The sequence below is a fragment of the Pinus tabuliformis genome, chromosome 3_2 (genome assembly GCF_031772625.1).
Source record: "Pinus tabuliformis cultivar Carrire ecotype Pingquan chromosome 3_2, CPIR1, whole genome shotgun sequence".
In the NCBI taxonomy this organism is placed as follows: Eukaryota; Viridiplantae; Streptophyta; class Pinopsida; order Pinales; family Pinaceae; genus Pinus; species Pinus tabuliformis.
This window is the reverse complement of record NC_142302.1, coordinates 1,097,707,113-1,097,721,991: the sequence shown is the minus strand read 5'-3', so window position 1 is coordinate 1,097,721,991 and position 14,879 is coordinate 1,097,707,113. Positions and strand designations below refer to the sequence as shown.

The 14,879-nt window shown below is 39.3% G+C and overlaps 1 protein-coding gene across 2 annotated transcripts in view; it reads left to right on the top strand.

The window, feature by feature from the left end:
• Positions 1–14,879, top strand: part of LOC149184499 (D-aminoacid aminotransferase-like PLP-dependent enzymes superfamily protein) — a 156,703-nt gene that overhangs the window by 28,629 nt on the left and 113,195 nt on the right. For both annotated transcript variants that reach the window (XM_089417546.1, XM_089417544.1), the window contains exon 4: positions 10,450–10,580. In XM_089417546.1, the coding sequence (XP_089273672.1) occupies positions 10,450–10,580 (131 nt within the window). The remainder of the gene's footprint in view (positions 1–10,449; positions 10,581–14,879) is intronic.

Below are 14,879 nucleotides of genomic sequence, written 5' to 3'. Positions count from 1 at the left end.
GGCTTGATCTTTGGCCTAGGGAAAAGTGTCCAAATTTATTTGTACTTTTCTCCTAAAGTGACTTTATAAGTGGTAAAGTCAATTTAATTTAAAAGTGACTTTATAAGTGGTAAAGGTACATTCTAATTTAAAAGTGACTTTATAAGTGGTAAAGTTACATTCTAATTTAAATGTGACTTTATTAAACTCAATGAAGAATTAGAAAGTGAAAAAGTGACTATGGAAATAAAAGGTTAAGTGGGTCTTTATTTAAGTGGGTGAGTTAAAAAATAGAAAGTGAGAATTAAATGCACATTTATTCTCATCCTTAAATCTAAATGAATCTCAGCCATTAGATTTTAGGGTAATCCAAAAGGTTATTTAGAGAATAAAAGGAGAAGAGAAGAGGAAAAGATCATTCATTCTTTCATGAACATTTGAGAAAAAGAGAAGAGAGAGCAAGGAGAAAATTTCTGAGCAATGAGGAAGTGAAGGAGAGCATCAAGAAGACATTTCAGCAAATCTGGGCAGCAACATTTATTGGCACGCATACCAAGGAAAACTAGTACAGTAGGAGAAATGCACAGAAATCGAGGAAGAGGGACAACAAGTTTTGGGCACGTGTTTCGAGGCTCGCCGTACAACATTTAATGCTGTTTTATTGCTGTAAAAATTTCTGTTTTGGCTATTTGTTGATTGGCACAATTTTTGAGGTGGAGTTCAAGCACGAAAATTGAGGAAAGTTGTAATTTGTGGTTGCTCTAATTTTTACTGTGTATTTCAGTTTCTTTATGAAAGCATTTTTAGAAATAAAGAGGAGCTCTCAAACTGGTTTTCCCCAAGAGTTGTAGGGGGGTTTTTCAGGGTCACATTGACCAAAAATCACTGTGTTATTTTCTGTGCATGGCTGTCATAATTTTGTTGTGTTTTATTTATATAATTTCAGCAGTTGTGAAATCTCTAAATTTGTGTTTTCAGAAAAATATTATCATTTCCAGATTTTAGAATTTTTATCATGCTTGGATTTAAAACTAAATGCATGGAGTGATAAGGAAAACTGATAACTGGAGTGGGGGTTGAAATTTCTTCATGTTATCAAAGCTTGGTTGGTTGAAAAGTGCAGTTTGGGACAACAAAGTGAAAATTACAGCAAGTTGATTTTTACACAAAAAACATAAACCTTTACCACAGATTTGAAAATTTCAGTTTGATAGGACAGTGAAACATGTCTTTGGGTTTGAGAGTTGAAGACAGGATGGATGGACATAACAACTACAGTGCATGGAAGGAGAGAATCCAAAGCATCTTTGAGGAAGCAGAAGTCTGAGGCATTATGGTAAATACCACACAGAACCCAGTAGCAGTACTTGCTGACCCTGTACAGTTGGCAGAGTTTAACAAAAAGAATGCTAAGGCAAAAGATTGATTCCGGAAGGAATCAAAGATCATGTCATTCCTCATGTGAGAGGAAAGACTTATGCACATGAGATGTGGACAGCCTTGACCAGTCTTTACCATAGCTCAAATGAAAATAGAAAAACGGTCCTAAAGGAGAAACTGAAGGCCATTAAAATGGCTAAGACTGACAGTGCTACAACATACCTCACAAAGATCACTTCAGTAAGAGATGAGTTGGCAGCCGTAGGTGAGATCATTGCACCCACTGAATTGGTGAGAATTGCTTTGAATGGTCTTCCCAAGACTTGGGAGAATTTTGTGGATGGCATTGTTGCACGGGAAAACCTTCCCGATTGGGAGAGGTTGTGGGATGATTGCATTCAGAATGAGATTAGAAAGAACCATCTTGGGGCAGCCAAATAGGTGGAGGAGGATGACAATGTGGCATTGTTAGCAAGAGGCAAGAAGGGCAGAGCAAAGAAGCAAGCTTCCAACAGTGGAGGCAAAAGCAAAGGTAAATGAAAGCAACAGAACAAGGAGAAGGACTATTCCAAAGTCAAATGTTGGAATTGTCAAAAGTTGGGACACTATGCTGTTGTGTGTCCGGAGAAGAAGAACAAGAAAGGGAAAGACAAACCCATGGCAACTTCTGCAGAGATAGAGAGCTTCTCAAAGAGATTTGATCGGGAGTTTGGGTTCATAGCTTGTGAGGCCACTAGTGCCGGATCACCTGCCATACAGGTTCATAGGGAGTGTGCATTCCCCACTACTAGCAGAGCATCTTCTAGCATTTGGTATGTTGACAGTGGCGCTTCTTGCTATATGACAGGAGTCAGAGAGTACTTCTCAGAGCTTTCAGAGGGTGATACTGATATGGAGGTAGTACTTGGTGATGACAACATTGTTAGAGCAGTCAGTGTGGGGACATTGACATTTGATAGGTGACCCAAACCTCCCTTGAAAGTGTCAAATGTTCTATATGTGCCTGGAATGAAGAAGAACCTGATATCCGTCTCAACGCTTGAGGATAAAGGGTATGATGTGTTGTTTAGGAAAGGGCAGGTGCTTATTAATTCTAGGGGAACTCCAGCTTCTTCGGCTAGAGAGATTGGTGTGTGCCATGCCAAGGTGTACAAGTTCTCATTCCAGCGCCTGATGGCATTGAGTAGCAGCACCCGAGACAAGACCGACAACAAATCTAGTAGTTCAAAGTTGTGTGAGATTTGGCACCGCGAGATGGGGCACATGCATCATGGGGCCTTGAGTACATTGCGGAAGATCACCACCGGTGTGCCAGATTTCAGTTCTGATCACCTTGATATATGTAGAGGATGTGCTATGGGGAAGTTTGCCAGATCCCCTTTTCCTAGCAATGACAACAGAGCGACCGGGATCCTTGACTTGATACATATCGATGTGAGTGGTCGGATGTCTCATGTATCATTGAGTGGCTATGAGTACTATGTTTTATTCATTGATGATCACTCCAGGAAGACCTGGATTTATTTCTTGAAGACCAAGAGTGAGGTCTTCAAGCGGTTTCAAGAGTTCAAAGCTCTCGTGGAGACCCAGACAGGTAGGAAGATCAAGGTCCTCAGGTCGGACAATGGAGGGAAGTATACCCTTGGTGAGTTTGTTGATTTTTGTGCTGAGGTAGGCATTAGAAGGGAGTTCACAGTTCCTTACAACCCCTAATAGAATGGGGTTGCAAAGAGGAAGAACAGATCCATTGTAGGGGCTGCCAAAGCCATGCTTCATGATCAGGGGTTACCTTTATTTTTGTGGGCATAGGCCTGCAACACTGCTGTGTACTTGCAGAAAAGGAGTCCACGTCGTGCCTTGGCGAATGTGACTCCGAAGAAGGCTTTTTCTGGGAAGAAGCCTTATGTTGGGCACTTTCATATCTTTGGGTGCCTTACATATTCCTATGTCCCCAAGGAGAACAGGACCAAGCTAGAGCCCACTGCAGACAAGGGCATCTTTGTGGGTTATAGCGAGACCTCAAAAGCTTATCAGATTTATATTCCTGTGCAGAGGAAAGTGGTTGTCAGGCGGGATGTGAAGTTCGAGGAGAAGAGAGCTTTCAGGAGGTCACGGGAGTTAGAGTATCCAGAGTCACCAGACCCTCAGGAGTAGTTGAGTCAGTCACAGGGATCCAGTGGTCAGGGATCAGGAGGTACATCGATTACAGTGTCAAGTCCATCAGTGAGCAGTGGCTCTCAAAGTCAGGTGCGTGGTTCCTCGGGCAGCATGTAGGGAAGTCCGCAGAGCAATTCACAGGGTAGTCCACTAATGGACAGTTCGCATGGTACTTCAGCTTCTACAGGCACAGATTTAGGCATGAGGTCAGTTGACAGGCCTTCATGAGTTTAGGCTTCTGATGATGATGAGGATTCTTTCACTCCGGTGGGAGAAGTATGCTCAGGGAAGAGGAAGTCCAAGTGGCTTCAAGATACCTTGTGCGAGGCCACATCAGTTGCTGGGCGGACAGGTTAGAGAGAGTAAACCACTTGAGCGGTTCTGTAGTTACATGGCATTGGTAACAAGCATTGTTGACTCTGAGCCTTCTAGTTATGAGGAGGCAGCCAACTAGCAGGTCTGGAGAGAGGCCATGATGGAGGAGTATTCTTCTATTATGAAGAACGATGTTTGGGAGGTAGTGCCGAGGCCTGAAGGTAAATCAGTTGTTACTTCCAGATGGCTCTACAAGATAAAGCATGCTGCAGATGGTGGCATCGAGAAGTTAAAGGCTCGATTTGTGGTGAGAGGGTTCTCACAGGTAGAGGGAGTTGACTATGAGGAGACCTTCGCTCCCGTAGCTCGGTATACATCTATTCGCTCCATTATACCGATTGCAGCAGAGATGGGCTGGAAGATCCACCAGATGGATGTGAAGACCGCATTTCTCAATGGCTTCGTTCAGGATGAGGTTTATATTGAGCAGCCGCAGGGCTTTGGGGTGCATGGGAAGGAGTCCCATGTATGCAGATTGAGAAAGGCACTCTATGGCCTGAAGCAAGCTCCCAGAGCTTGGTGCTCGAGGATTGATACATACTTGCAGCAGTTGGGTTTCACAAAGAGTGAGGCTGATCCGAACCTATACTTCGTTGTGGTGGGTGAGGAGCCTCTCATTCTGGTGTTGTATGTTGATGAATTGATCATCACTGGCGCAAAGAGACTCATTGAGCACTGTAAGAGAGATCTTGCTTCAGAGTTTGAGATGAAAGATATCGGCTTGATGCATTATTTTCTGGGATTGGAGGTGTGGCAGGAGGAGGGGCATTTCTTCCTAGGACAAGGGAAGTACATTGTGGATATTCTTAGCAGATTTCACATGGAGGACTGCAAACCCATGTCTACACCTTTGATCACTAACTGGAAGAAGCTTCACGCTTCTGATTCCGAGTTGGTGGATCTTACTTTGTACAGGTAGTTGATTGGTTGTTTGATGTATTTGGTCAACACTTGATTAGATATATGTTTTGCAGTTAACACTATGAGTCCGTTCATGTGTGAGCCCAGGAGAGTGCACTGGGTGGCTGCAAAACACATTCTTTATTACTTGCAGGGGACTGTGGATTTTGGTCTGGATAATAGACAGGGTGATGGAGTGAGACTGGCAGGGTACACGGATTCAAATTGGTTAGGTTGTGCTTCAGATAGGAAGAGTACTTTCGGGTGTTGTTTTGGGTTGGGTTCGACAGTTGTGTCATGGATCAGCCAGAAACAATAGTCAGTTGCATTGAGTTCAGCTGAGGTAGAGTATATGGCTACTAGTTTGGATAGTTGTGAGGCCATATGGATTCGCAAGATGTTGTTTGGTCTATTTGGTCAGGCATTGAGACCTTCAGTAATTTACTATGATAATTGGAGTTGCATAAAACTCACGGAGAATTCAGTTTTTCATGACAGGTCAAAGCATATTGAGATCAAGTATCACTTCATTAGAGACTATGTCCAAAAGGGAGCTGTGAAGCTTGAGTACATTTCCACAAATGAGCAGGTAGCGAACATTTTCACCAAAGCCTTACCATGGGGCAAGCATGTCTACTTCAGAGACAAGATGGGAGTGGTGAGGAACACTTTCTTTGGTAAGAGGGAGTGTTAAAATTTGGGTACCAGAGGACAAGTGGTTCCTTAAGGCTTTGATCTTTGGCCTAGGGAAAAGTGTCCAAATTTATTTGTACTTTTCTCCTAAAGTGACTTTATAAGTGGTAAAGTCAATTTAATTTAAAAGTGACTTTATAAGTGGTAAAGTTACATTCTAATTTAAAAGTGACTTTATAAGTGGTAAAGTTACATTCTAATTTAAAGGCGACTTTATTAAACTCAATGAAGAATTAGAAAGTGAAAAAATGACTATGGAAATAAAAGGCTAAGTGGGTGAGTTAAAAAATAGAAAGTGAGAATTAAATGCACATTTATTCTCATTTGTAGATCTAAATGAATCTCAACCATTAGATCTTAGGGTAACCCAAAAGGTTATTTAGAGAATAAAAGGAGAAGAGAAGAGGAAAAGACAATGTTGCACGGGTTCCCGAACTCGGGGGTGGGGTTCTTGAACCCGTCCCTAAGTATCGGATTCGGGTACGTGTTCTTCTCAGAAGAACCCATAAGAACTGGGTTCTCCAAAAAAAAATTGGGGTCTTTTCCTTTAACGGGTTCTTTGGGTTCTTTAGAAAAAAATTATACTAAATTTTTTTATTTTTTATTTTTTAATTTTTTTTTTAATTTTTATTATTTATTTATTTATTTTTATTATTTATTTATTATTATATTATTATTATTTTATTTTATTTTTTTTAAAATTTAAAAATTAATAATATGATATTATTATCTATGTTGCCAGGAAACGTGCGTTCGGGGACGGGGACGGGGACGACATTTTTTGAAACAGGGTGCGTGGGTTTGTTGGGTAATATAATATTAAATTTTATAAATTATAAATTTATAAATTATAATTAATAATATATACGAAATTTGAATTTGTATATTTTTAAACTTTAAACAAGAAAACTTTAATCATTTAAACATGCACATCATTGAACATTGAACATTCACATTGAAATTTCAAAATTTATCACCAAAAAATTGTTCAGTGTTTACGTATTAATAAGAATCATGAATCATGATATATGTCCATTGTCATACTACATTCAAAATTTGCCTTAAGGCATCTTCAAACATGAACTAGGAAATTTTAAAATACTAAAATAAAAATAGCTAAAGCCTAATGAACAATGGCTTCCTCAAGCCATGTCATCAACATCCATGTCACCAACATCACTTAGATCTTCAGCTAGCATGCTCTCCAGGTAGGAATCACTCTCATCTTGGGGCTCTTGCTCATCCATAGCAATTGGAGGTAGCTCAATAAGGCCATATGGTTGTATCTCCTTGTCCACACACATCATTAGTTCACATCCCATCATCAAATGTTAATTTGAGTGGGTTCATTCAAAGTTGACAAGATACAGGCCTGGACAACAAGGCAAAATGTGCAAAGGAGCAATAATCCTGCACTCACTAACCAAGTTAAGCTAATCATAGTTGATGTTTCATATTTGATATTACGCTTAAGTGCATTGAGATACACGAATGGACAAAACCCTGCACAACCAAATTAAGAAATACAACACTATGGCAATTTCCAACATTTCTCACACTGATCTATTGATAAATGTCAAATTACAGAATAAAAAAAACACCAACCACACGGAGCCACAATACAAAGAAAGTCACCGCACAGGGAAACAGAATATACATAGATGATAGAACACTTCACAGAATAAACATATGCAGCCTCCGAGAACACACTTAACAACAATGTCTCTGCTTGACGTCTCCCCTGCGCAAACACCAGCTCAAACTGGCCGACGTCTCCCCTGCACAAACAACGTCCTCTGCCAACCGCTGGTGATGGAACGCCTAACGCCTAACGCCACGGTGCTTTGTCCGTTTGAAGGTGCCGTTGAATCTGTCCACCGCCGCCAGAAATGGGTAAATCGGAACAACTCAACCAAAAACAAAAATAAAATTCGATGGCTGTGGGTTAGTTAAAATTTTAGGTTTTAACTTTTAAGCTTTTGACATTGTTTTTGACATTTGTTAATAATAAACTATGTTGCACGGGTTACCGAACCTGGGGGTGGGGTTCTCGAACCCATCCCGAGTTCCTGTCCCTAAGTACTAGATTCGGGTACGGGTTCTCCTCAGAAGAACCCATAAGAACTGTGTTCTTCTATGAAGAATCGGGTTCTCCAAAAAGAAAAATTGGGTTCTTTTCCTTTAACGGGTTTTTTGGGTTCTTGAGTTCTTGGGTTTGGGTTCTTCGGGTTCTTCAGAAAATACTTATATTAAAAATTTAATTTTCAAATAATTCTTTTTGTTGAAATTTAAAAATTAATAATATGATATTTATTATTAACAAATGTAAAAAACAATGTCAAAAACTTAAAAATTAAAACATAAACTTTTAACTAACCCACAACCATTGAATTTCATTTTTGTTTTTGGTTGAGCTATTCCGATTTACCCATTTCCAGCGGCAGTGGACAGATTCGACGACACCTTCAGACGGACAGAGCACCAGTGGCGTTAGGCGTTCCATCACCAGCGGTTGGCAGAGGATGCTGTTTGCGCAGGGGAGACGTCAGCCAGTTTGAGCTGGTGTTTGCGCAGGGGAGACGTCGGGCAAAGATGTTGCTGTTCAAGTGTGTTCTCGGAGGCTGCATATGTTTATTCTGTGAAGCGTTCTATCATCTATGTATATTCTGTTTCCCTGTGCGGTGACTTTCTTTGTATTGTGGCTCCGTGTGGTTGGTGTTTTTTTTTTTTATTCTGTAATTTGGCATTTATCAATAGATCAGTGTGAGAAATGTTGGAAATTTCTAGAGTGTTGTATTTCTTAATTTGGTTGTGCAGGGTTTTGTCCATTCGTGTATCTCAATGCACTTAAGCATAATATCAAATATGAAACATCAACTATGATTAGCATAACTTGGTTAGTGAGTGCAGGATTACTGCTCCTTTGCACATTTTGCCTTGTTGTCTAGGGCTGTATCTTGTCAACTTTGAATGAACCCACTCAAATTAACATTTGATGATGGGATGCAAACTGATGATGTGTGTGGACAAGGAGATACAACCATATGGCCTTATTGAGCTACCTCCAATTGCTATGGATGAGCAAGAGCCTCAAGATGAGAGTGATTTCTACCTGGAGAGCATGCTAGCTGAAGATCTAAGTGATGTTGGTGACATGGATGTTGATGACATGGCTTGAGGAAGCCATTGTTCATTAGGCTTTAGCTATTTTTATTTTAGTATTTTAAAATTTCCTAGTTCATGTTTGAAGATGCCTTAAGGCAAATTTTGAATGTAGTATGACAATGGACATATATCATGATTCATGATTCTTATTAATATGTAAACACTGAACAATTTTTTGGTGATAAATTTTGAAATTTCAATGTGAATGTTGAATGTTCAATGATGTGCATGTTTAAATGATTAAAGTTTTTTTGTTTAAAGTTGACAAAAATACAAATTCAAATTTCATATATATTATTAATTATAATTTATAAATTTATAATTTATAAAATTTAATATTATTATATTACCCGACGAACCCACGCACCCTATTTCAAAAAATGCCGTCCCTGTCCCCGTCCTCGAACCCACGTTTCCTGGCAACATAGGGAAAAAATCATTCATTCTTTCATGAGCATTTGAGAGAAAGAGAAGAGAGAGCAAGGAGAAAATTTCTGAGCAGTGAGGAAGTGAATGAGAGCAGTAAGAAGAAATTTCAGCAAATCTGGGCAACAACATTTATTGGCATGCATACCAAGGAAAAACCGTACAGCAGGAGAAAGACACAGAAATTGAGGAAAAGGGACAGCAAGTTCTGGGCACGTTTTTTGAGGCTGTCTGTACAACATTTAATGTAGTTTTATTGCTGTAAAAATTTCTGTTTTGGCTGTTTGTTGATTGGCACAATTTTCGAGGTGGAGTTCAAGCACGAAAATCGAGATAAGTTGTAATTTGTGGTTTCGGGAATTTTTACTGTGTATTTCAGTTTCTCTGTAAAAACGTTTTCAGAAATAAAGAGCTCTCAAACTGGTTTTCCCAAAGAGTTGTAGGGGGTTTTTCCAGGGTCACATTGGCAAAAAATAACTGTGTTATTTTCTGTGTGTGGCTGTCATAATTTTTCTGTGTTTTATTTCTGTAATTTCAGCAGTTGTGAAATCTTTAAATTTGTGTTTTCAGAAAAATATTATTTCCAGATTTTAGAATTTTTATCATGCTTGGATTTAAAACTAAATGCATCGAGTGATAAGGAACACTGATAACCAGAGTGGGGGTTGAAATTTTTTCATTCTGATGCAATAGGAAGTTCTTCTTGCTAAAGAATGTGCGAGAAATGAATGAATGGAATGTTTTTTTAAAAGAAAGAGACTGTTAGGGTTTCTAGATTTTATTTATTTATTTATTTTATAGAGAAGTCTAATTTTATTTATTTTTAATGAAATTAGCTTAAGGAGTGAATTAAGGTTAATTATAATGATAAATTAAGTGTTTTTAGGCCATAGAAGGCCCCCATGTGCCTTGGCCACTTGAGCAGGCTTGCACAAGTCATCAAATGCCCCAAAACACTGTGGAAATGGCTTGAAACAGCCCAAAAGTGCTGCTGGCTGTAATGTACTTTGTTTCCAAATCATGAAACACCGTACAGTATGACCAACAGCATTTCAGAGCCGTTTCTGGTATGGCAGCTAGGTAGGCATTTCCTGCAACATAGGTCTGCTCCTTTTTTGAGATGTAAACACACATCTAGTTGTCTTGCATGTTTGATCTGGTTACCATCTATTTCGAAGTGCTGTAATACTATTAAACTTCTGCTGAAATGTTTGTAGTTAAATTTTCAGTTCATTGTTTTGTATAGTTGCTTATGGTGGTTTTTGTGATGGCCACTTGGGTTATGTTAAATTTCATTCAATTTGAAGATTTTTCTTATTTTTATTATTCAATTTAATGGCAATTATAAATTTTTTTTTAGTGGTATGATGCTAGGAAACAAGGCTACCTCTAGATGACGATGACTTCCATTTGAGCACTAGTAGCAAGTGGTTTGGCTATGAAGTACAGACAGCTCCAATCACTGATGGTGTACTTCCAGGAGTAATTAGACAGTTGGTGATTGAGTAAGTTGACAGAGACTCTACAATAAACCATATGGATAAGTCATATGAGTATATTATCAAGTTGCAAATGGAAAAAAATCTCTGATTTGCAAATTTTCCATATTTTTACAGTTTTATCATATAAATATTGGAACAAATATATAGAATGAAGACCTGAGTTTTAACCTTTGTTGGAAAAAATTATGTCTTTCTAATTGTTTTATTTCTTTGTGGGTTGCCTCTTTAAGCCATTTAATTTTTTTGTAGATCTGATTGAGTTCCATTTCCTAGTATGTATTTCCTTTTTCTCTCTTTTTCTTTTTTTCTTTATTTCTCACCTTCGTTTTCTACAATAAATAACCCCTTTTTTAAAAGGAACATCCGATTGACAAATGATCAAATTATATGCAAGATAGAAAGGTTTATCAAAATTGAATACAAAACTGTCTTGTATAGGAACGGAACAGGTGTAGACAAATACATAATCATGAAAAAATTACTATAGGTTCAAGTCGTCTCTCTCTCTCTCTCTATATATATATATCAAGGATGCTTGGAAGCGGAAGCAGGAGTGGGGAGCGACAATTTTCAGAAGCTTCCGGGTCAGGAGCGAATTGTTAGAAAATTATAAAGGCAGAAATATTTTTTTGTATAGATAATTACTTGTGAGTCTTTTATCTTTATGTTCTTTTATTTTTTAGTTCATCAAGCCATTACCAAAATAATAACACAAAGACACCAGATGTAGGCGGACAACTAGGGAAAAACCCCTATCTAGGGGAAAACCCAGTCAACAATTCTTCCTTCAATAGTTTCACGAGATAATCCAAGACTCTTGACCTAGACAAAGACTTCCTCCACACCAAGTCAGCGCTCACTTCCTCGTTGTAGATGAATACCCTTCAATAGCAACTTTGACCTAGCAGCAACAATTTGTAGTAGCAGCTCCGACCCAACAACTGGCAGCAGCAACAACAACAACTTTGACTAGACAAAGAAAAACTTCGATCTCCCTAGATACTCCACTTGAGTGAGAGATATATGGCCCAAAATTTCGATCTTGATGTCTTCTTTCTTCCCTCCAAACTTCACACCCTTTTCCAACCCTTTTCCAACTCTTTTCCAACTTCGCACTTCCCAACTTCTTGCTTCTGGATATTGAACTTATGAGAGAGAGAGTGAATGCTCCAAATGAATTCAAATTTCCTTGTATATATAGCCTTCCAGTGAGGTCGAATTGTCCTTCTTGAAGCTGACTTGATCTTTTTGAGGCCGACTTGATGTGGAGGGGACAAATAGCATATTTGACTCAATATTAATTCTTTTTACATAATTCAAAAGCCCAAGAAAGGTCGATTTTAATGGAAAATCACTCTAATGACTCAAAATAAATCTAGAAGTCCTCAATGGGGACTTTGACCTAAAACATGATGACCTAAGCATGAACCCATGCTTTAATAAGTCATAATAATAATAATAAAAATATCTTCTTTATTCTTTTCATAAATACATTTCATTGTGACACAAATACATTTATGAAGACTGAACCTAGTGACATATTTCAACACTCCCTCTTAACTAGGGAGGTATTCAAAGTACAAGGAGGATCTCAAAACACATGAACCATGAAGAATTTAAGCCCCACAATGCCATGGACTAGATTCCTGACTAGGGCAATCTATCCAAGGTCCTCCAACAATTTAGGCACTCATGATGCCATGGACTAGATTCCTGACTAGGGCAATCTATCATGGTGGGACCAAGATGGACTAAAGCTTTTAGCTAATCGAGTTACCATCATGATTACTTGCTAATCATCAACCCAGGGATCTAGGTGCGTATCCAAGGTCAGAGCTTTATCACCAACGCCACCTTCCCTGTTGAAATTTGGTATCGGAGGACAGGTGGTTCCCTTAGGCTTTGATCTTTGGCCTAGGGAAAAGTGTCCAAAAGAATTTAATTTTTCTCCTAAACTGACTTTATAATTTTATAAAGTTAAATCTAATTTAAAAGTGACTTTAAGTGATAAAGTTACTAAGTCTAATTTTAAAGTGACTTTTATAAAGTCAATGAAAAATTAGAAAGGAAAAGTGACTTTGGAAATAAATGATTAAGTGGGTCCTTATTAAAGTGGGGTGAATTAAAAAATAAAAAGTGAGATTTAAATGAGCATTTAATCTCAGCCATTGATCTAAATCTATTTCAGCCATTGGATTTAGAGATCACCCAAAAGTCATTTGGATCACCCAAAAGTCACTTGGAGTTATATTAAGGGAGGAAAATGAGGAAAAGATCACATTCGATTCAATTCTTTCATGAGCAGATTGGGAGAAGGAGAGCAAGAGAGATTTCTGAGCAGGGAGGAGAAGGAGACAGCAGCTTAGCACACATCCCAAGGCAGCAGTTGAGCAGATTTGTACAGCTGATTCAGCACACAGTGAAAGACAGATTTTGGCACGATTTTTGAGGAGAGGTTTGCACAAAAATCGAGGAGCAGTTTGCTGGTTTTTCTGCACACAAAACGAGGGCCATACAGCAGCATTTAATGCTGAAAGTGGGCACGAAAATCGAGGAGACCGTACAACATTTATTGCTGTCCTGTTTGCTGTAATTTCCAGTTTGCTGTGAAGCATGGGAAAAGAGATAAGTTGTAAATTTGCTTACTGATTTTTTTGCTGAAAATTTCTCACTGTAAAAGGCAATTTTCAGAAATAAAGAAGAGCTCTCAAACTGGTTTTCCCCAAGAGTTGTAGGGGGTTTTTCCAGGGTCACATTGACCAAAAAGCTTAGTGTTTAAATGTGTTTTAATGGCTGTTTATTACTGCTGATTTTTATTTCTGCAATTTCCAGCATTCTGTAAAATTTCCAGAATTTGTGTTTTCAGCAAATTTTTTTTTTTTTTTTTAGCTTGTTAAATGTATGGTTATGGGAAAGGGCATTTAACTATATGGGAGAAATAAGGAGAAACTGAAAACCGGGGTGGGAAAACAGAAATTTCTACATGGTATCGGAGCTTGAGTGCTGAAGGGCAGTTTGGGACAGCGAAAGGAAAAATTACAGTTGCTGATTTTTCACTCAGAAAATTCCAGCAAGATGATTTTTTCATAAACAACAGGTTTATCTTTACTACAGCAGTGCTATTTTTCAGTTTTAGGACAACAGGATGTCATTGGGATTGAGGGTGGAGGATAGGCTGGATGGGCATATAAATTACAGCGTTTGGAAGGAGAGAATGCAGAGTATCTTTGAGGAGGCAGAAGTCTGGGATATCATGGTGCATACCACACAGAACCCTGTTGTTGTGCCTACTGATGCTACTTAGTTGACAGCTTATAATAAAAGAAACAACAAGGGTAAGAGGCTGATTCTAGACGGAATCAAAGACCATTGCATTCCTCATGTGAGAGGAAAGAGCAATGCCCATGAGATGTGGACAGCATTGTCCAATCTCTACCAGAGTACCAATGAGAACTGGAAGATGGTCCTGAAGGAGAAGCTGAAGAACATTAAGATGGGTAATGATAGTGCAGCTGGATATCTCACAAAGATTACTAATGTGAGAGATGAGTTGGCAGCGATTGGAGAGGCCATTCCACCCACTGAGTTGGTGCGGATTGCAGTGAATGGCCTCTCCCGTTCATGGTTGAACTTTGCTGATGGGGTTTGTGCACGTGAGACCCTTCCCACATGGGAGAGGTTTTGGGATGATTGCATTCAGACAAAGATCAGGAAAGGTCAGCTTGGGGCAGCCAAGCCAGCTGAGCAGGATGAGGATGTAGCAATGGTGGTAGGAGGCAAGAAAGGCAAAGGGAAGAAGCAGGCTTCCACAAGCAGTGGTGGGGGCAAAGGCAAAGGTAAAGGTAAACAGGGTAACACACAGAAGGACTATTCCAAGGTGAAGTGTTGGAATTGTCAAAAGATGGGACACTATGCAGTTGTGTGTCCGGAGAAGAAGAAGAAGAAGGGGAAGAACCAGGACGTGGCAGCTTCAGCAGATATTGAGGACTTTGCAGGTCGTTTTGACCGGGAGTTTGCGTTCACTACGTGTGAGTCCTCTAGTGCAGGATCACCTGCCACACAGGTTCAGAGGGAGCATGCTTTTCCCTCGATTAGCGGAGCATCTTCAGGTATCTGGTATGTGGACAGTGGGGCTTCACGTCATATGACAGGAGTCGGTGAGTACTTCTCAGAGCTTTCAGAGAGTGGCACTGATATAGAGGTAGTACTCGGTGATGACAGAGTTGTTAGAGCAGTCGGGGTGGGAACACTGACATTTCAGAGGGAGTCCAAACCTCCCTTGAAAGTGTCAGATGTTCTTTA